Source organism: Sylvia atricapilla, chromosome 10, assembly GCF_009819655.1.
Source record: "Sylvia atricapilla isolate bSylAtr1 chromosome 10, bSylAtr1.pri, whole genome shotgun sequence".
Taxonomy (NCBI): Eukaryota; Metazoa; Chordata; class Aves; order Passeriformes; family Sylviidae; genus Sylvia; species Sylvia atricapilla.
The window spans coordinates 24,071,729-24,094,775 of NC_089149.1; the positions used below are offsets into that span (position 1 = coordinate 24,071,729).

Genomic DNA, 23,047 nt, shown 5'->3' on the forward strand with positions numbered 1-23,047 from the left:
ATGCCTGACCAATTAGAATTGAACATTACACATTCTCCTTTTTAATTCTGGGGGATTAAACATTATTCTGAGATGTCTCATTGCCACAGATGCAGCCATGATCTGCCAAACCCTGAACACTTTTAAATTCAGCACTTATGTCCAAAAGCCTGACATACCTGGCTTGCAGCTTTAGCTTTCAGATCTTCATCTGGGTCTACGCCAACTCTGTAAAAAAAACAAAACCAAAAAACCAAACCTGAGGACATATGGTAATGATCTGATGTGTATTAGACAGCTTTGAGTGTGAAAATGTTTCTTGTGTCATTTCCTACTAGGTGAGAAAAGAGGAGAAGAGCTGGGAAAACATTAGGATCACTTTTTAAATTAAGGAAGTTCTGAAGTTTTTAGAAAACTTAAGGTTCCTTGTAATTGCCACCCCTCACTCCTGAGACTTGAGCTTTATCCTGGCTCTGATCCATCTCTGAGAAGAGACAATCAAGCTAGGAAATTCTTAATCTATGCTAGGAAATTCTTAATTGCTGGCAGAAGAACAATGCTGAGGTGCTGCAGTTGGTAGTGGAGGATGGGATTGCAGAACTCCAGTGTTTCTTGACTGTGCTGCATTATGGATCTCTTGAAGCACTTGGAAAAGGCTTTACTTGGCACACCATGTACAGGGAAGCAACCAGACAGGAGAGGAGACTGCAGTGAGTGATGTGTAAGATGATGATAACCTGGGTGGCATTTTCCCATCCCATATGGATGGGAAAAAAATAAAAATGGCTGTTTAAAGGGGTGTGGTGGAAGAACTGACATCTTTTGATTATGGCTGATACTCAGAGTTGAGGAGAAATGCAACTGAAAAATGTTTTAAGTTGAACAACAGAGGCTTGTGCTGATGAAAGCCACAAGAAAGTATGGAAAGCAGTGTGGGATGATAAATAATGCACCTTATTATTATTATTATTATACCCAAATCTGAAGCCCACAGCTAAGGTGACCAACAACCCCCATGTACCTTGCAAGCTCCCACATACCAGCAGGTCCACTAAGCTAAACCAGAATTTACTGGTGCAGAGAAAATGTAGTCTTTCACTAGATATTAATTTAAGGCCACTTTACTGGTTTTCTGATAGTGCTCATTCTTGAGTATAGTTTTGGTATTGGTAATAACACATCACATTCTATTTTAAAATAATATTTAGTGTTAACAATTACATACCTCAACACTCTTTCCTGTAAATGTTATGCATGCACTCTTATTGAATTGGAGACAATGACAGGAACTATATGCAAAGAAGATGCTTTTTATATGTAAATACTGAATGGACAAAAAGATTAAAGACATTTTTTCTATCATAGCTCTAGAGCTTCAACAAACCTGAGTCCTTCAGGCATAAATATTTCTATCTTTTTATTAAAAATAATCATCCTGGTGGTGACTCAACAAAGAGACAGAATCAGTAGCAGATTCTCTTTCTTTTCTTTTCTTTGTTTTGTCCTCTTGGCCCTTAAACTGCAAGGAAAAGCTTCTGATGACACCAACCCTATTCATTAGTTTGGAATAAAGCAAGTAAGGTATTTCCATTTCATTAAAAGGGAAACATTTACATATGAAAAAGAAAGAATCATTACCCAGAGGTTTAACCATCTGACAGTGGGTTTACCATTGCCATGTGCACAACAGAAGCGTGCAGGCCCTTATCTGTGCTCAGCCCTGTAAAACAGAGCAGTGGGAGACAGCCCTGCCCTGCAGAGGGTGCAGGGTAAGGACAGTGGCTGCAGTGAAGGCTGAAGCAGTAGCACAAATGCAAGTGCTATGGTCCCAAACTCATAACCCAGGTCAGAATCAGAAAGAGAATCTGTTTTCTGAACACATTCCCAGGCACTGTTTACTAGACTGTGCTGGTTCATTAGATGTGTTCACCAGCATCAGCACCTGGCCAAGCCAAACACAGCAGAAGTACATCAGCTGGAGGACTGCAGAGTTCTGGAAATAAAACAATTCAATGTGTTGACATGTGATAGGTGCAGCTGAGAGGCACAGGCTTCCCAACACTCTTCTTAATGAGCTTCACTTGACCTCGGAAAAGGTCAGTCTTGGGACAGAAGCAATTTAGCCTTCATGCAGTTCTCACCTTACTGGAGCTGAGAAACCACCACTGCCGTCTGACTCTGTGTGTTGGAGCTGTGATGTCTTATTAGAGACTGAGCTGAGACAACAGAAATGTGTCACCAGGACTCAAAGGGCTGTAATAGCAAATGGGAAAAGGGGGAAGATCGGTCCAGAGTTTCTGGCTGTGATATTGATTCAGTAGCAGGGATATAACTAATAGCTAATTCCACTGACAACAGGAATTAACTGGTATTGTAAATCCAATTTTTTTTTCCTGAGTTCCGCAGAATTTGTGATGCGCTGAAGCTTCTCTGCATCCATATTTTCTCTTCCTTACAGCTACAGAGACAGATAGAAACTTTGCTTTGTTTATTTTGCAGACAACAGATAATTATAATATGGCACAAATGAAGATCCTCACATGACATCCCAGCAGGAGTATTACATTTAAAGCCAGAGAAAAGCAACAATAAATAAGGAAATCAAACTTAGATTTTTCACATATGAAAAAGAAAAGAAGGCTTTATGCCACATGAATTCACAGAGCCTGAGCTGACACTTTTTTGGTCTATTCTTTGCCCTCATTTAAAATACATGGCCAGATGTAATTGCTGTTTTTCTCATGGAATAGTATCTCACTACTGGGAATTAGCCTGGATACCACAGTATTACCAAGTAATTTAAAGTCCTGTGGGAAAAGAACCAAATTATTCTTTGCATTTTATGTGAGATTTCTTTAAGGAATTAAAATAGCAATACATTTCTGTAATATTAAGAAGTATGAACTAAGCAAACTCAGTCCAGTCAGTTCTGAAATTGTGGCTATTTTTTTCATATCCAACCATAGTCTTGGGAGCCTAATATCAGGCCCTTAGCATTGAAAATCATGGTCTTCTAGAATTAACTCTGATATATTTGACATGAAGTAGAATGTTATTTCTAAATATTAAATATTGAAAAAACAAACTATGCCGAATTATATGAGACCGTCAAGATAACTGAAATTAATCATAGATATGCACTTCAAGTTTACAACCTTGACATCTTCAAAAACCTGCTAGATCTAATGTTATTGCCAGTAGAATTTGCAAGCTTAGAATATGTATGTATTACTATAACTGCCCCTAAGAAATATCCTGATTGTATTTGTACAAACATCTTTCCCCTTTTAACATTCTCAGGTTTCCATCCCTGTGAGAAGATCTAATGGATGCTCAGAAAAAATATTTTCTCAGTATTTTTTCTCTTTTCTTGCTGTCAACTTTTGTCTCTATTCTCCTGTTCTTTTACTTCCTGAGGCCTCTCTTCTGTCTTTCTGTTCCACTTTCCCTGGATGCTCTCTGTTCATTCTTTGTCTTCGAGATATTGTATGCTTCTATTTCTGCCTATTTTTGCATCTTTTGGTTCTATACATTAAACATTAGGATGATTGCTCTTCCATGAAGACAAATACAAAGATTTCTTAATCAGTTCTACACTGCAATGAAGTTTTCTTTATATATTTAGATAGGCTTTAGTAATATCTCAGGTCCAAATGCTCTAGCTAGGAAGGCAATCAAAACCCTGACAGCTTCTCTGTACTGTCCTTTTGGGCTTTTTTGGTGGGGGTTGGGGTGTGGTAGGGCATGTGCTGTGGTGATTTTTTGTTTTTAAATAAGGACTGGATCAAAACCTGGATTCAGAGAATGCTTCGAGTTGCTATGCTCAAAATCTGGAAGGGAAGTTTTGGCTTCAGCCAGCCTCTAGCAATTAGGCCTAAGAATTGCTGGGAACTGTGCATTAATCTGCACAAGTACCCCTTGCAGTGGATGGGGTTTAAATCCCTGTGTGCTATCAAGTGCATCAGTTTTTAAGCAAGAGTCAGAATGCTTTTGGTAATAAAGGAAGGAATTTGTCACTGAATACAAAGCAGTTGATAACATCTTTTATTATATGGTTTGAAATGAAAATGGATCAAAAGATAAATCCCAAATTGTCAGGGGAACCAGCAGCAAGAAATACACACCCAATCCCTAGGAATACTGAGTAGTAAATCACTATTCAGGCATTGTAAACTTTTGATTCCCTCACATCACCACAAAATCAACAGTGTGTGATCAAATCTCTGATTCAACAGTGAAATCACAAAAATCCCCATATAGAGGCACATCTTCATGAGGATCGAGGCACACAGAGCAGAATGTTGGTGTCTATACTTACAAGTGTGAGTCTCAGCCCTCCCTCACTTTAAGTGCTGGGGAATCTGCAAATAGAGACATTCCTCTGAAATCTGAATTCTAGTTACCAAAATTATCTTTCTGGGCCTGTATAGGCTTTCTGGAGTGGCACAGCAGAGCCTGGTTCATGCAGGTTAAATCTTGCTTGCAGCCCTACCTAGTCTGGTATGCAACTACCACAACTCACGTCGGTTAATTGTGTTCCAGCTGAGGCAGCCAGGACTGCTTTTATTTAAAAACTTGTTTTGAGACCGTGTAATTGATTCTATCGAGTTGAAGCCCCTAGAAAAATTGGTTTTATCTGTATTATTTAATGCAGTTAATGATTTAATAAATAAAAGATCAAGCTTGGGAAAGAGAAATATCCCCTAATGAGAGTAACAATCTTCCTCTGATCTAAGTATAGGATGGTAAATGTGTACCTGATGGAACAGGACATCACTGAGCTGTCCTATAAGGTCAGGATTAGCCAACTGTCCTCTACGTCCTTTTCTACATCAGTGGGGAAACAAAGGCAGTGCAAGAGGTGAAAAGTCAGGCATCTCTATCCATTTCTGGCCTCATATCATGAAATGGGGATTCATTCACCTCATTGCTTGTCTATTTTGTGTATTTAGCTTGTAAGTACACATCCTTTATTATGTTTGTACAGATTCTAGCACAGCTGTGATTTTGTTTAGAGCTCTAAGAGTGCTGCTGTAAGTTATCTAATAACAGTATTGGCTTCTTTGCTTGTCAAAGGTTTCACTGGAAGAACTCACCTTGTCAGTGCAATCGCCTCAGCCTTCCACTGGCTGTCTCACTGTAACTAAAACTGTCTTTAAGCCTCAGCTTACATCTCAAAAGCTGCACATCCCAGGAAGAGGTTTTTGAATCAGTGATTTAGAACCCAATTTTCAAAGATGGCCATTAAACAGCATTTGCAACAGGAGTCTTGAATATTTTTGCATGAATAAATCTCAAGCTTGTAGCTATCCATCATCAGCATATTGCATTCAGTACAGAATTATTAACTGTAAAGACTAGAAACATGAGCAAAATCCTAAAAAAGATTGTTTCATGATCTCTAATAAATCATTGTAATTTAAATTAAAAAACCTTCAGGATAAATAATGATTTCTCAGGACATTATTCTTGTCCATGTGGCAGTAAGTGTGATGTGTATTCCTAACAAATTGATACCTAAAATCTGCTTTTGCTTCTAGATTGCTCTATTGCTGCTGCATGCTGCTTTTTCTGTGGACTGATGCTGTCAAAAACATCTGCTTTTTTATAGCACAGTGTTTCATTGACATAAACCCATGGGGAATTATGGCATGAGTATAGATCTTCAAAGATCAGCTCAAGCTGATTTTGTTAATAAATGAAAACACTTCGGTTTAAGTTTAAGGCAAGAGTAATCACTTACATCTCACAGTAGAAAGAACAAATCAGTTTAATTTCATGCTGAGGAGGATTAAAAGAAATTATCAGGTAAATTATGCTTCCTAAATGGTTATGACAGCTGTTTGTCATGGAGCTGATGCTTTCTGTATGCAGCATGCTGAAATGGGACAAAAAGTATAATTTTGAGCTTGTCGAATCATGCAAGAGGTAAAAGTGACATAGTTTGACTTTTGAACTTGGAATTTAATAACTGGTAAGATAATTTTTTTTAAATGCTAAGCATTTGTTCTGTGGTCAAAGTCTACTTGGTTGCAGAATTGACAGTTAAATTAATACACCTGTATAAATGGTGTCCAAATAAAGGTGAGGTGAAATGCATGAAGATAATGGGTAAATGCAAATAGAAGATAAGGCTGAAGAAAGAACTGTAGTGCTCTATAAGAGATTCATAAGTTATAGTTTCTAGACATGACCTTAAGTATCAAAAAGATTGTAAAATTGAGGGTAATGTCACTGCATAAAATTTTACCACTTTTCTGTAGTTGTGCAGCTGTGTGAAGAAAATGCTAAAGTTTAAATACTGACGATGGCTTGCATTTATATTATGAACTTATAGAGCAGCCAGAATGATGAACCAGATCTGTAGATAGCTAGAATCTGATTCTCCATTCAGATAATCGTATTTTATCCTAATAATGGGGCAGGGGCATTAAAACAGCATGGCCCCTTTGGAGTCCTGAGGCACACCTGCATGGCAGAATGCAATGTCAGATGTCCTGCAGTCATGGAGCAGTGCAGCATCCTGAGCAGCAGTGATTTACATCCCTACAATGCTTCTGGCACGCAGAGTAGATTATCAATGTTATTGTGCTGTGTGAATATACCTGTAGAGGAATCAGGTCTCTTGCTGAAAAATATGAACCTAAGTTGAGTCAAATTAACATGATTTAACTTCTGTAGAATTTTTAGAAATCATCATTTGTAGTAGTATCAATGTACATGAATAGAATTGGAACAAAATCAGCAGGAAAGTTGGCAGCATCCAAAATAAAATAAATTCCTGGTGACAATGTCAGAACTGGGATGAGTTTTCATGTTAAAGCCAAGATTAATGTAGTAGATTCTATGACAGAATAAAAGGTGTTATTGTTTATTATGAATCTCAGGCTTGTTACATCAAAGATCACCAAATCTGGCTGGATGGGAAGTGCAAGTTCTATATTTATGTCCACAGACACAGTAATTACATAAATTACAGCCAATTCCATGTCAAATTGGAAAAATGGCAGCTACTGACTGTGCCAGACCCACTCTGCCCCAGTACCATGGTACTCACAGCGAGCTGAGGAGGTTTAAGTCACAGCACAGGGCTGCAGCTCAGCTCAGCACTTCTTCATCTTCGGGCAGTGGCTGCAGGGGGTTCTTGCTTTAAAGTGTGATGCTGAAAAATGCAGGGCTTCACAAAAGTTTTACATCCTTGTGTCTATATGTACATGTGTCTTTAGGGATCCAAACTCACAGTTGTTTCCTGCCTCTGACAAAGTCAATGCATGGGAAATGTGAATTCTCTGCTTTCTCTAGAACTGTTTTCTTGGATTTCACAATTAAATATATTCAGTATGTGGTTCACAGACAGCTAGTAAAACCCCTGGACCCTTGGCAGCAATGTTAAGCACCCTCTTGGGACATCAGCTGATCAACACTTTTTAGCTTCTTTTACTTCCCCTTGCCTTTCTCTCCACCCCTCCCTGCCTTTTGATTTGGTTTTCCTATTTATATATGCTTATATCATATGTTGTTCCTGTACCTTTCCTTGCACTGTGGTAGGTGATCCAGCTATCACCTTCTACTTTGGTGTTTATAGCTTGAGTTTGGTGAGTAACAACTCACTTGTGTTTTATTTTTCTAGTTCTGCCTTAGGGAGAAGAAAAATCTGTCATAAAATGATATTTTTAGGACTCCATATTTAGATTAATAAACTTTCTGTTCTAAAGTATGTGGAAAACACCACTATTTCCCCTCTTTTTTTATATACTTATTTGGAAAATGTATCTCAGATGCAATTGTTTTTCTAGGAGCGTGGCAACGTTCAGATCCCTCTGACAAATCTCTGTTCTGTTCTCCCCTCCTCAGTAAGGACTGGTCTGTGTGTCATGTGTGTGTATATGAGTCATTCCACTCTCCCTGCACCAAAAGAGCAGTTTTTTAAAATCCATTTTTACCCTAAACTGCCTCCACTGGTTTTTGAGCAGGCTCTGAGGTGCAGTGTGTGAGGGGAGGTTTCCCCAGGGCTCTCACAGGTCTCACAGCTCCAAGTCAAGCAATGTCACTTGCTGTCACTGACTTCACAGGGAGGAGAGTTACACCAGCACTGCGTCTTTCCAAAGACAGTTCCCCTGATATTTTTTCCATCTTCTCCATTTCTGAGGTTTTTTTCCATTTCTGAGTTATACTGGGACCTGGTGGTCATTTTAATTTTCCATTTATGATTGTACTGGCATCACCCATCAGCCTGGGTTTCATTAACATTAACTGGACACTGGCATTCATTGTCATTTACTCACTGAAAGGGATTGTTTCATGCAGCTCATTTATGTAAAACCTGAGATCTGTAGGACAAGATAAGCTTTTTTTTTTTACTACCTGCTTTTCAAGCATTCAGATTCTGTCTATAATCTCCCTTCCTGAAGTGCAGGGAGGGCAGGAATTCAGAACAGGGTTATAAGGAGGCACAGCCACAGTCAGTTAATAGGCACTCCCCTCACAGTGACACTGCACTTACTGAGCAGGGAGGTGATTATTTGTAGGCAATCAGACATAAATTTATGGGCAAAGGATGGGAAAGCTTTAGAGGATTGATTCTCCTGAATTTTTATTTTTAATCATAGCTACAGAAAAATAACAAACTCCAAACCCTCAGTAAATCTAAAATTCAGGAAAATTGCTACCAGAAAGCTTCTCAAATGAAACTCTCATGCTAACAGTAGATTATTTGATATAAAAATGTTATAAATTATTAAAATTTTGCTTTGTTTAGATTGGAAAAAAGTTGTTCAGACTTAGTTGAGAGGGAGACACCTCTGGAGAAAAAAATGTGGTTACAAAGATCACATAACTCAGGAACACTGTGTTCCAATCAGAGAAACTGAAAAATAATAACACATGAAAAATAATGTGACTTGAGTAATTTTGTAAAACTGCAGGAGAAGTTCAGATATGAGGAGTGTGCATGGTACTAGCTGAGATATATACAGGGCAATTATCACTTTCTCAGCAAGATGTCATTTTGCAATTTAGTTTTCATCAGAGTTTTATATCTCAGATGAGAACTGGGACTCAGAGAATAAGAGAATCTCTAGATATCTTATTATACTATTGATGTAGCATTGACTTTGAACAAAGGATGGGTTTGGGTCCCTTTTTTGGTAGTAATGACATTATTTCTTTTGAGTGCCAACCCAATTCATCCCAACAAAGGTGAGCTTTTGAGATACTGAATCACAGCACAGTGTGGGAAGTTTGTCACGATGATGATGCCTCCCATCCAAAATCTTTACCCTTTTGGGGGAATAAAAAAAAGGGGCACAGATACATTTTCCATTTCCATTATTTTAAGTCAAAGATCTTGTATTTTCAACAGCTGCTGGGCCTTACCCCAGCTCCATGTCTTAAGGAGCTGCTGGTGATGGCAGGTACTTTTTTTGCTTTAACTTAAGATATTGCAAATGGAGAGGTTTAGACACACAGATGCATCTGTATATCATTTTTTCAATAAGAGGCAGTAAAGAAAACACAATATTGATCAGCCTTCATGTGCTTTAAGAGTTTCATTATTACCATGTTTCTCCCCAAGCTGTGAGGAAGTCTACAGATCAAATGCTCTCTACAAAATATTGGAAATGTATTAATAAAAAAAATCTCTAGAACGTTATTAAAAATACATTTTCATGTAATGCAAAAAGAAAGAAACACCACTGCATTACAAAAGGTATCCTTTTTGCACGTAGTACATATCCTAACTAGGATAGTTTTATGAACTCCATGGAGATGATTAGAGCTTTCAAAACAAAACAAAACAAAACAAAAAAAGGAATTAGGCTGTTTTGTTGGTGTCTTACTTAGGCTACTAATAAACTTTGTCAGCTAGGAAAAATGAGAACTGGTTTTACAGAAGGTCTGTATGAGGGAAAGAAACTGCACGCAGATGTATTTTGACAAAATCCTATAGATGAGATTAGTCAATTTCTGGCTCAGAAATAACAGTTCCCTCCAATGAATTATGTCAATGGCTTTTAGAGCAATAAAATGTTCTCTGAATCACTTTAGGTGTCTGTTCCTTTATTTTCCTTGAACATAAACAGCACAGTGCTGGAAAGAAGCCCAGGCCATGGTAGATGCATTATATTATTGCTAATGTGATTAACCCAAAGTAAAACATTAAATCCTCCTGAGGCATTAGTCTAAATAATGAGATGACCAACTCTTAAGTTCCCTGGGCTCACGGCACGGGGAAAAATATATTCTACACTTCGTCTCCTGCACTGCTGTTTGAAATTTATCATATGAAGCAATTGTGCACAAAGCCATTGTAAGGGAAGGAGTACAAGTGGTCAAGCTTAGTGTCCATTACATGCTGAGTAAACGCCTCTGCCTTTGCTGCTGGGATCTGGTGCCATGAAAGCTGCCACCCATTTGCCCATTTAGGCTACTCTTTTCACAAGAAGTTGGTAAATCAGCTGCATTGTTTAAGATAATATTTAATTCCTGCTTTGAAATATGCTCACCTAAGTTCTGTCTGAAATGCTCAGAAGAGCAGCGAATTCTAGTAATGACTCATATATATGGATTGATTGACCCAAGGTTGTGGAAAGCAGGTTGAATGTATATTCTCCTGTGTACCATATAAGATATGCTGTACTACTTTTTTAAAATCAAAAATTAAATCCAAATGTAATTTCTGAATTCTCAACACCATGCAGCACAAGGGTGTGTAGAGCTGAGGTCACTCTGCTCATAGGCAGAGATGCTGCAGTGCATAATCTGAGTAACACTGATAGGATCATTCTGTGTTTCCTCATCTAGGAAAAAGAGCTCAGAACCAGGAAAATGTTAAGCACTTAAACAAATTTTGCCTAAATTTTCAATGTCTGATGGGCATAGTGCCAGTAATTATTACTCTTTCTTTTAAATGGCAGATTAAAGCCATTTAAAGCCACTTTAAATACAGCAGGATGAACAGTAGTGTCTTTTCTGAAGGCAATGTTCTAAGACACTGCTTAATGGAAAACTTAAGCTTTCATTTCTTTTGTACCACTTTGCTTCTCAGCAACATGGCAATAAAATATTGACTCAAAGACTTTTATTTTATTTTTTTTTTTTTTACTATACCATTTGAAACCCCAAACTGATAAAGCAAATATCAATTAATGCATAATAGTCTTTTTGATAGAGTGACTATAGAAGTGCCAGAAAAGTGTGCTTCCCTTTATCTAGTGTTTATGCTGTTCCCTGTTGTTTTTATATCACCAGTTGTTCTGATAATTGCACCATTTAGTGTAGACAGTGCAGATTTCTGTTGGTTTTGAATTTGTTTTTTGCAATATAATCCTTCCTTGAGAAACTTGGCCATCCTTACCAGTTTCAAGCAACACATTTAGATCTTTTGTGACTGTTAAAAATATTTAGGCCATTCATACAAAACCTTAATGTACCTAAACCAGATACTGATTTATTTGTGATCTATGAATTTACACTGTTGGCAATGTGAGGCACTGCAAAGCTGTTTCTGACATAAATATGCATGTGTGCATGCTCACAGACACCCTCCAAGCCCTTGAGCTGCAAAGGTTTCAGAGAGAAAGAAAAAATTTCTGGTGCAGTTAGCAAATTTGGACCAGATGTCATCCCAAACTGTCAGACCTGCCAGTGGCCCAGGGCTCATGGAGCAGCAGATGTGGCTTTGGGACAGAGTTGCTCAGGGGGGGTTATTTCCTTTTCAGTTTGTGGATGATTTTTACTTGTACACCACCACCACCAATGAAGATAGAAACTTGTGAGTTAGTGGCTGTGTTTATCAAGAACTATAGGAAATGGCCTTATTTCACAGTGTGCAAAGGGCCTTTGTAGAGTTCAGAAAGTACACTACAAATTCTAGGCTTGGGTTATTTTTAATTGTTTTTACTCACATTTTTCTTGAATTGTTTTAACTCACATTTCTAAATATGTTTGACTTGAGAAAAATTCATTGATTTGGAGAGAATAAGAGCTTAAATGGAATGTAAATGGCACAGAAGCTCAGGTCTGATGCCCTAACAGAGATGAAATTCAACTTGTATACATGTATTTGTATTGTGTTACATTGTATTCAGGAGAATTGAGGAAATATCAGGCATTTGTTTTGCATTTGAGCATTCTTATTCTGGCAAAGCAAAGGTTTCAGATATTGATGTTGGCTTTTTCCTTTTGCGTCAGCAATTCAACTGTGGCTGCAAACCTCTTGATTCTGCTAATTCTGTTGATTTCAAGTAAAAAAATTCCTAATTTTCTTTTGGTAATGAACCAAATTGGCATTTTTGCCTTGTTTGCTGGGGCCTCTCTCATAAACATGTGCTGTTTTGAGATTTTTTTTTATACTGCCTCCACCAGTCCTTGCAAGCTTTTCCTGAGCACCCAGGAGGGTTAATCACCCCTTTGCTGAGCAGTGCTTATGAATTGGGGAGCACTGGTAAAACACCTTCATTTTAATTCAAGTCTCTCTTTTCACAAGTGCATTTGAAGACGCTCTTCAAAGTTTTTAGTGTTTGGTTTTTTTAATTTAAATTCTACTTTTTCTTTGCTCTATAGCCATATACAATTTGAGGAATAATCCTGAAGCACCCAGTTGAAGTTTAAAATGAGTGCAGGGGAAAAGGAATGCTGGGAGGATGAGATAGGGAGTGTGCTATAAAGTTTCAGTGTTTTATTTAAGCTTCTTCTGTTGCTTTGTCATGTGTTGGGAGGTGTTTGCTGCATCAGAGTTAAGAGAAGGACTCCATTCCCATTGCCTTCTTGTAAAAATAAGAATAAACTGCAGCGTGTACAATTATGTGCCAATATCTGAATTCTAGCTGTGATGACGAGGAAAGCAATAGCTTGCAAGAGATTAAGAAGAGACAAAGTGAGAAAGTAGAGTGAGAAATTGCCTTGATCAAGGATTCTGAAAGCATAGTGTACTTCTGCCTACAGGCCAAGAAAATAAATGAATGTCATTATGACAGGCTGCACCAGCTGAGGATCTGTCCCCATTTCTCCACTGCCACTCAGCTTCCCTGGGGCTCTAACTACTTCTCTGTGGCCAGTGACTTCAGGCAATGTGATATTTCTGTCGGTGTGTTCATAAATATGTGATACTTTGGTATTGGCTTCAGGTTCCTACCTTACTGAGCAAAGCCAGTAAACTTCAGGGCTGAAAGGCAAGTTTAATGCCTAAAACTCCCCATAGAGTCACAGAATCATTTCGGTTGGAAAAGACCTTTAAGACTGTCGAGTTCAACCATTAATCCAGCACTGCCAAGCCCACAACTAAAGCATCTGTCACATCTACATCTGGAAAGGCAATCTTTCTTCCTTTCTTTTGTGAAACAAAGAAAAGATTGAATAACTTTACTTTTTAAAATGTAGCGTTACTCCTTCCTCGGACATGCAAGTTGAGATATTTGTAATGAATTGTATCGACATTTGCTTCATCTAACTTGGGGAGCTTATTTATAATTTGATTTTCAATGTAAGTAATAGGAAAGTGGCATACATGCATTATGACTTAGATTTCGAAGTCATAAGGCAATACAAATAAATTCTCTGACAGAGAATTCAATGTCTCTTTTCTCAGTATTGCGTTAAGCATAAATAAGAAAGCGCATTGGCTGCAGATGTCTTTTGGAATTAAGTTTAGAAAATAGAATTCAAATTCAAGTATATGTATATGTAAGAGTTACTAGATCAAAAAGTATGTAAGCAATCAGTCCTCTGTAGACTACTGAATAGGGTACTGGAAGACCTGGATTCTGAACTTTACTCTGCAGAAGATGACTGTATTTTAGTTGATAACTCATTTAAATGGAACAGAAATGCTTGCTTGGATAAAAGCTAACATCTCCTTAGTGAGCCCATTAGTCACCAGTCTACACAAAAATTTTATCTCATTTTCTGGTGAATTAAAATTATTTTCTAACTTCTTTGTTTTCCTCACTTTATGATGCATGTGCATCCACACACAGAACTGATGAGGTCTGGGCTAGAATTCTTCCAGGAGGGTGGAAGGAATTGAATGAGGCAGAGGAAGCAAACCATCAAATCCATGAAGGCAAGAGGGAGAGCAGGGCTGCTACTGCTGTGTCTGGATGGGAAACAGGCTGCCATGGCATCTGTAGGGATCCTTTGGGGTGGAGATTAGAAAAGCTCAGGGACTGATTAAAGACTCAGATCAAGATGCAGGAAGGCTCCCTGAACCCACACAGTGATTTCTGACCTTGCTTAGTGCTCAGGAATAAGTGAATAGCAAAGGCAACTGGGTAGTTCCTAGGTCACCCTCTACAACACCTTATCTGCTTGTTTGATAAGATCAGCAAAGAGTGGTTTTGTAGGGTTCCTGTTTGGGTATTTTACATAAACAGCACTTATACATAAACTTTTGTACAAACATATTTTCTGTATATCTATTTGCAGAGCAAATATTTTTGACTTATAAAACCAGAGTTTTATGTGTGCTTTCAAGATTCCTTTATATGTTATTTGTCACTATCACAAAATTGTGTGTCTATTTGAAGAAGTACAAAGTTTGGAAGCAGAATATAATTTTAAGGGCATTGAAATCAAGTACTTCTTGCTGAGATAAGAGGTAATTTTCTCATTTAAAGCTCATCGATATACTGACCAGCCAGTCACTGTTGGGCTGTTTCTGATAATTCACTATACAAAAGTCTCTATTACACTGTAATTATCTGTTTATTAAAAGCTAAAAGCCCAGACTGCCATAAAGAGCCTCAATTACTTAATATCTGCTTTAATTAACTTTTCACATTCAACTAATTCTGAAACAATTTGATAGGCTTGTTATCAAGGATGCCAGACCTGTCCTTCCACTCTACATTTTAAAAAAGAACATGAAGTTCAGGATTTCCCGTGGAAAGTTTCATGAGAACTGCGAGTTTCATGAAAGTTGAAGTCACACTTCTTTTCTGTCACAAAGTTCCTCTGCAAACCCAGATGTACCCAGTAATGTTTTATTTTTTTTTGGTTCACTATTGTTTCATTAGAATATTTATGTCATAGTCCATATGTTGCATAAGACCCTTAGGGCCTGTAAAACCCCAAATTTTCCTAGTTAGCACCTTTATTATTGTGGCAAGACACAAAGTATGTTTCGGAGTTTTTTCCTTCATGTAGAGTTTAAAAATGGAATAAAATGTTTTTGCGCTTGGTGGAATTGATAATGGAAAGGAAAACCACAGGAAAGCTTAAAAAAAAGAGAAAGTCTGAAAAATTTTGAGGTTTTCTTATACTGAAATGATATTTTAAGTCATGCTGAAAACTTTTATCCCTTCTTAATGAAACAGTAATTTCATATTTTCTTGGTGAAAATATTCTAGTGTTCTTAGTCAAGCAAAACAGGAGAAGGATAAATGTACACAATTTGGAATTTATGCAAACTAAAATATGTGACAACCATTAATTACGTCCCCTTCTACTTTTTAGTCCAGCTGACAGTATCACACAGTTCTTAAAATATGAAAGTTTGGTGAGTTTTGAAAGCACTAATTTTGCAGGAAGCAAATAATAGAAAGAATTAAGCAGTTCAATACTTACAGGGCAGAAATATAAGATATATGTTAGTAAATGTGATCCTTATTTTTTCTAGAGTCCAGTTCGATGCCACATATTTATCTCAAACTTTTAAAGGGCTAAACTATTTTTCTGTGACTTTTGTTTATCTTCAAGTGACACAGTTTTGGCATATACTTGGAATAAACTGGGTTTATGCTTGCACCACTTTAATTCTAACAAAATAGTTATAGCTCCAGATTAATTTTAGATATTTTGGTAGAAAGCAATAAAACATCAGTCTTATTCCAGAGTATGAAATAATTAAGATGTTCCCTAGCATTATTTTGATTGAGATAGGTTTCTTTGATTCTTTATTTGTAACTTGAGAACTTCATCATAAGTTCTGACTGCTGCATAACAATCATCTTTTGTATGACAAGGAGAAAAGTTTTAATGGGAGAAAAAAAGTAGTGCATTAGTTGGAAGAAACCTTTTTTTTAGCATACTCAGACATATCAAAGCAACAGTATTTTAAAATAGGATAAACGAAATAGTTTAATTGAAACAAATCCAGCTGGATAGATTATATTCCAAATTATAGATTTATTTATAGTTTTCTGGAGCTATTCAGGATTTTTGGCCTGTGGAGAGTTCACCTTACAATTTTTTTGCTAGGAAACTGAAAGACACAAATCTTTTATTGTTGTGTAATTTTCCTTCTCTCCTGTACCAAATATTCTAGCAATAAAAGAGTATCTTTTATATTTTTCTTTTTCTGTTTTGAATAGCCATGTGGAGCTAGAAATACAAGCTGTGTGAGGTGGGATTTAGCTGTCTGCCCTGTTAGGAGACTGTGCTCAAACTTAGACCCCTCTGGCCAATGAAGAGCACAGAGTTGATAGCTGGAGTCGTGTCCAAGTCACGCATGAGTCACAGATGCAATCCACAATCTCCTATTCAACATCTGCCCTGGGCTGCCTTCACAGCTGAAGTCAGAAAGCCCAAGCCCTCTGTATTTTAGTATTTTATTTTGTTATCAAGCACAAATGTTTATAAATCTTTAGTGCCATTCCGGCAAAATGCTGTGATGAATAACTGTGAGAGATCAAATGCACACCTTATCTTTGCAGAGAAGTACTTTGCAAATAAATGACAGGCATTTCAGGAGATCACTGAGATTCATTACTTGGATGATTTCTCATTTTCAGATAGAAATGAAAGGAAATTATCCAATTTCTTTTTTTTATAATAACATCCAATACATTTACTGTCCAATTTTTATAGTGCTTCTTGATTTATAGCATTTCCCAGGCTAATCGTGCTCTAGCTACCATTACAAAAGCAGCTATCATCTTAACCCTTTCAGCGTGGGTGTTCCAAAGAAATATTTTCTTTGGTCAAAGATAATTTCATGTGAGATGTTGAACTCCTCTGGGTTTGAAGCAGAATGCCTTTCCAATATGACTTCAGTCAGGAGCTCCAGACCATTTGCTATTTCTTGTAGTTACCACATACATAGGAAGGTCTTCCATACCCACAAATCCAGAACGTGGCAAAACCCACCAACCCAAGGAAAAGTATCACATCTAGCAATATTTTTGTATTAAAAAAAAGATCCTTGACTCACTTCTAACCCAGTATTTTAGTCTGTGCTGCTAAAGGGGATCAAGGGGAACAAAGTGATAAAACAGAATCTGATCTTCCACTGTCTGTGACCCATGCCACAAGTAATCGATATATTACCATGCAAATTATTCAAATACAGAATGACAGTGATCTCTTGGCTAAACTTGAAATTGCTGACAGTTATTTACAGTGGCTCAATGTCCTACAGCTGAAGTCAAAACTCTGCCTTTTCCATTGTCTTCCTGGACCAGTTCCCCACCCTGCAGGGTAGGTGAGTTACTGGGTGGACAGAGGGTGACTGGCAGCCATGGAGTTTCCTAAGTGAATCCCTAATTACTATTTTTGTGTTGCACCCAGACTACTGTGTGTGAACAATGATGGAGCTCATCAGCAAAACAGCGCATCTTGAAGATAATGCTCCTTCAATAACTCTGGGACAGCATTCTCTCTGAGCCTTTGTTTTGGGCTGTCCATGAACACACAAAAGCCTCCTTGTTAGTTCAGTTCTACTTGGATCAATTTCAAGGTGTTCTTCTCAATTGTGAAAATAATTTTTAAAATAGCAATGTAGATTTTGTGACCTGAGAGTCTGCACATTGATCAGTAATATCCTAATGCTGAGGAGACTCTGAGGGTTGGCAACATGTTTTCTCGTGTATATGCCATTAGTGGTAATGCAGGAATATTCAAAGTATGATCAATATAAAAGATGCCAGGCAGAAAAGGATGTCCTGTAGATTTTCACAAGGGATGATAGTTGGCCAGTTAAGGACAGTATATTAAAAATAGTTGCAGCATTTATGGTCAAACTTGTTACATTAAATTACAGCTGTTTCTGGAATTCAGAGGGGGTTTTTTTTAGGATTAAATGCTTTTCCAGGCAAAGACAGTGTGATCTCTCTTAAAAGTCTAGCTGGGTGAAAAAAACCACAGTGGGTTGAAGAGACTTGGCTGAAATTGGTCTCTCAACAGAAGTGTTTATTGCAGTGTGATTTAAATGCAGACTGTACCATGGCTAAAGAGCAATATGACTCTACAAACAAGATCAAACTTTGTTTTTGGAGCTATATTTGTTACCAAGAGGGAACACCAGTTAGGCTGATTATGACTGTTCTAAACACAAAACAAAATCATAACTAGTACAAAGTGCATGGAAATACAACTGTGCTTGAAAATATCACGTCTTTAATTGCACTGTTCATCTCTGTTGTGGTCACTTACAAATTACAGTTGAAGATTCTGTTTTCAACAGTAAATAACAGATGCTTCACTTCAACCAAACTGTTTTCCAGGACTCTAGAGGAAATATGACCCAAGGGAATATGATTATAGAAGAGAGAACTTGCCAGGGCCAGGAAAAAACATTTAGCTAAACCTTTTTTTCTAAACTGTCTTTCCTTCTTCTGGACAAATGGTGGCAGGAAAATGTGTTCAAAGGAATGCAAAAAACACAATTAACAAGGTTCATAATAATTTCTAAGTATTGAATTATAGATCATCTGAAGATATGTGCACACACTCTTGGCTGGTACAGAGTGTCTTGTGGAATAGCCATGTTTCAGGAAGGATAGTCCTTGTGTGCCCATGTGAGGGAGAAAGGAAAGCCAAGATGTGTTTCCTTAATTTAGGAATAAATGAGAGGCACTTGAGATCAAACTCTAGTTTGACTCTAGTTCATAGGGAATGTCTCACGCTCTTCTCCACGAGCAGAGCAGCACTCAGTGATGCAGCACAATATTCTGATGAGGCCTCTCTTAACCAGGCAGCAGGATCATTCCTCCTCCTCAGCTGAGTGCAGCCTCATTGCCTACATCACCTGGCAGGAGACCATTCTGTCCAGTGCCTTTCTGCAGCACCCTTTGAACACAGCTGAACACAGCAAATACCGCTATAGAATGAAAAGAGTATTTTTGTTACAGAAGCAGTAGTGCTATAATCCTGGACAAGGTCATGGTGGTAATGTGGCTGCTCTGGTCACAAAGTTCTGTCTTTCAGCAGCCTATAACTAGTTGTTCAAGGGCTGAGATAAACACAGAATCATATTCCACTAACCAGGTTTCTGGGGTTTTTGTGGTAGCCAGCCATAGTCACAGCCAAGGCACAGCATTTCATCCCACTGCCCATTCACACCCTTAATGGGCCATTCTGGTAAACATTTGCACTGCCCTCGCCTTTGATGCTGAGACAAACTACTGGATACTGAAAGATCCAAAATATTGACTACTTCTACTGAGTGAGATGCTTTTGCTGAGAATGTGAGTTTGGTCAGCCTTGGTCATTGCCCAAAAACGTGGTATGCCAGGCCTCAGTATGGAGGGAAAGTTGGATGTTTGGAACTTAAGTTTTCAGTGAACTAGAAAGTGTATGATTTTAGGGGTGGCCAGGCACACAGAGAAAGCTCTTTTGTAAAATACGTTTACCAACAGCAATGCCAGATAGGCACATTAGTAAAACTTATTATTCAATGCTTCTTAGTATTTATTTAGAATATGGAAAAAAATTTTCCTGTTAACTGAAGAACCACTGAAAAGTGGTGCACAAAGAGTCTGGAAATCCCTTGAAAAACATTTACACAGAAGGTGATGATAAACAAACAAGATCTAATACATAGCACAATGCTTTTTTATAGGACAGGTTTTATTAACAGCTTTGAATTTTTGCTCTGCTTGTCAGGAGAATCCTTTATCCTCAAACCTCTCAGTGCAGATTTACTGTAAAGTGTAGCTCTCTATTTTTAATCAGAGCATGGGGAATGAAGGGAATCATATATCCAAAAGCATTAGCAAGTAATGCTCAACATCTCTGAAGGCACATTTATTGAATAGTTCAATTTAACTGCGAACTAAAATGGCAATCTCTGTTTTGCTGTTGATGTATTAAGAAATTATTCTCACATGCTGATCCAGGTTTATTCATTGTCTGCCAAGGACTGAATATTGTAGTCCTTCCGCATGGGGAGTAAAAGCAATATTTTTTCCTGTTACAACTGTCAGGTAAGTCAAAAGACAATGTATTTAGGAAGGTGGTGCAGCCAGTTCTGCTCTCAGTGTGGCAGCTGCTAACGCTGTAAACACCGTGCGTGTGTCTCTGTGCTGGGAAGTGCTAAGTTACTGCACTAGACAACTGGAAACTCTTAAATATAACCTCGTTTTCAGAAAGGCAACACTCAACATTCACTCAACACTCAACTCTGCATTCTGAAACTCAGAGTTTCAGGTGTTAAGAAAGGAGAAAGTTAAATGAATAAGACATTTCCAAAAGTGTGTTTCAGTCTTTTAGAACGAAGTTAAGAAATATTCAGTCTTTGCCAAGTATTTTAAGACTCATTTTGAAGGCTGCTGTGTATGACTAAATGCAGTAGTAAAATGAGAATTATTGGTATGGATTTCTTCTAAAACTGTGTTTTGACATATAGATACACTTAGACATAAATTCTGTCATTAGCAGGTCATATTTCCAAGGCTTTAAGAACTTTTCTTAGATTCAAGATTGAGTTTAAGTAGGAATACATGTTTTAATATAATTAATTTGTTAAAAAAGGGAACAAGAATTCTTATTAATAAACTTAGTAAATTCCTGGGATCCATTTAAGCTTTTTTTCCCCAAAGGCTCTTAGCTGCTTTCTTGTGACACAGCTGATTGATGTTGCTGCATTAAATGGGAGATGGAAGCTGAGCCTTTTTCGGTAGCACTTGGCTAATCTTGATAGTGTATCTTGCTATATGTTTTAGCAACAATTTGCAAGTGTTGTATAAGCCATACATATTCCTAGAATAAATCAACTGGTAGTTATCTTTGAGGAGATGTCCTAATCTTTTCTCTAAAAATAGAGTGACAAAATATATTTACATGATGTTAAATTTTAACTGAAAAAGAAAAGTGCAGATCTGATGCTGTTACTGTGAGGAGAGGGGGGAAAATGATGGGAACTCCAGTTATTATGGAGACAAAGATTGATTTTTTTCAGAAGTTTCATTCCTACTCTTATTTAAAGACTGTAATTGTTCTATTCCCTTATACACCAAAGGTCCTGGTCACTGCTATGAGAACTTCACAAAGTAAATTATGGAGAGTGCAATAAATAATTGATATATGCTCCAATATGTGTGCAACAATATAGAGCAAGAAAGCTGTACAGATCTGGGTGCTGTCTTCTGTGCTAACACTGTAATGCATTATGGCAGAGCAAATGGTAAAAATATTGGTGTGAGTTCTTCCTGATTTATGTTATTTTTACATATCTTGAACTGAATGGATGATAATTTTTTTTATGTTTTAATCCACCAAACTGTGGGTAAGCTGGTCTGTACCATATAAACTCAATTATTTATCTCTAGGATAAGACTGAGTTGATGGACCTTGAGGAGTTTAGAGTTGCATCTCCTGAACTAATGATGGGAACTGGAGCCTATTTCACAGAGGGAAAGGGGACACAAAACAGTGCATGTGAATAAGATTCAATCCATTCAAATAGATTCGGAAATCACATGTTCCTCTCTATTAGTCTCTGAATGCCTCCAGTTGAATTAAATGTATTATGTGCTGGATAACCATTTTATGATGAAAAATTGGCAAAAATAAGCACACTCTGCTCGGGACTGTTATTTGCTTGATCATGAAGTTTTTTACTTTCTCTCCTGAGAAGCTTTACCTATACAGCAACTTGTAGTTTATGCAGGGAAAGCCAGAGTAATCACCATAATCATTCATATATTTTATTTCCCATAAGCACTTAATTTTGATAAGGTGAACAACTTCAGTTGTTTAGATTAACCGAGCTAGCACTGCGCTTTGGATTTGACCAATAGTGGTAGATCTGGTTCCCTGGAGCACTGGAGAATCACCCAGAAGAGTTTCCAACTGCCCTGGGAAGGAGCCTGAGGTATATTTGTGTCACGAAGGGCTGCTGTGAGACCAGTCCCCCTCTTCTGTGCTCACAGCCGTGGTTGCAGCATTTCCCTGGCTTCACCCCTTTTTTCTGTAACTGATGACACACAAACCCATCCCAATAAATGTCTTCAGAGACAATCATATAATTTTTGTACTTATAACGCATTTTCCTTTGGCTTTGTGAGCTGAACCCTTCAAACTAGCTTGAAAAATACCATCTTTTTCTTCTAAAGAAACTTAGTGATAGATGCAGCACAGAATTGCTGTTCAGGCACAGGTGCCAGCATGCTGGGGGACTGTGCCAAGCAAGCTGGTGTCATTTGCCACAGCTCCATAACTTTCCTCAGCAAACTCATCTGCCAGAATCCATACAAGTTATTCTTACGAGTTACCACCACCTTGAAATACAATTACTTAGCAAAATTACTTAGGACTAAAAAGACAAATGCTGGTAGTTAAGGACAAAATTCCACACTGAGGTGTAATAAATTATAATGACAATTGAACATCTTCCCTAGAAGGAGAAATCAGAGCCTCGAGATACATTTGTAATTAAAGATGTCTATTTAAAATTTTATCTCAATTTGACCTCCTCATAATTTATGAAGATGTATATTCCAATGGCAAGAAATTAAGTGGAAATTATGAACCTAATATAATCTTTATATTAAGAAAATCTATATCCTTGTTACAAACCCAATTTATTTCATTGGTAAAAATGTTTGGCAGATCTGATGGGATTCAGAGGAAATCCTCAGAGATGAGCATTTCAAATCAATGATGATTGTCTGCTTTCAGTGTCTTTGATGAAACCTATTGTACAAGAGGTGAGAGAAAGAAGCACGTGCACGGAACAGTGCTAACAGTTCATATGAGAGTCAGGCCCTCTCACTTGTGGTCTTGGGGGACTTTGCACCTCTGGGTAGCACTAAGTAGCAGAAGAAATGCCATTGCATCCAATTCAATTGTTTGTCATTGAAAGCACTTCACAATCTTAATTTAAAAATTCCCTGGAGAACTAAACCATGAG

The 23,047-nt window shown here is 37.6% G+C and overlaps 1 protein-coding gene and 1 long non-coding RNA gene across 2 annotated transcripts in view; one reads left to right on the forward strand and one right to left on the reverse strand.

Moving 5' to 3' along the window:
* SLC9A9 (solute carrier family 9 member A9) overlaps window positions 1–23,047 on the reverse strand; it is a 175,005-nt gene that overhangs the window by 45,356 nt on the left and 106,602 nt on the right. Inside the window, exon 13 of the mRNA XM_066326367.1 lies at window positions 159–207. Within this exon, the coding sequence (XP_066182464.1) occupies window positions 159–207 (49 nt within the window). The remainder of the gene's footprint in view (window positions 1–158; window positions 208–23,047) is intronic.
* The window catches only part of LOC136365681 (uncharacterized), a 101,693-nt gene continuing 91,355 nt past the window's right edge, over window positions 12,710–23,047 (forward strand). The window contains exon 1 of the long non-coding RNA XR_010744388.1: window positions 12,710–13,292. This is a non-coding gene — a long non-coding RNA (uncharacterized lncRNA). The remainder of the gene's footprint in view (window positions 13,293–23,047) is intronic.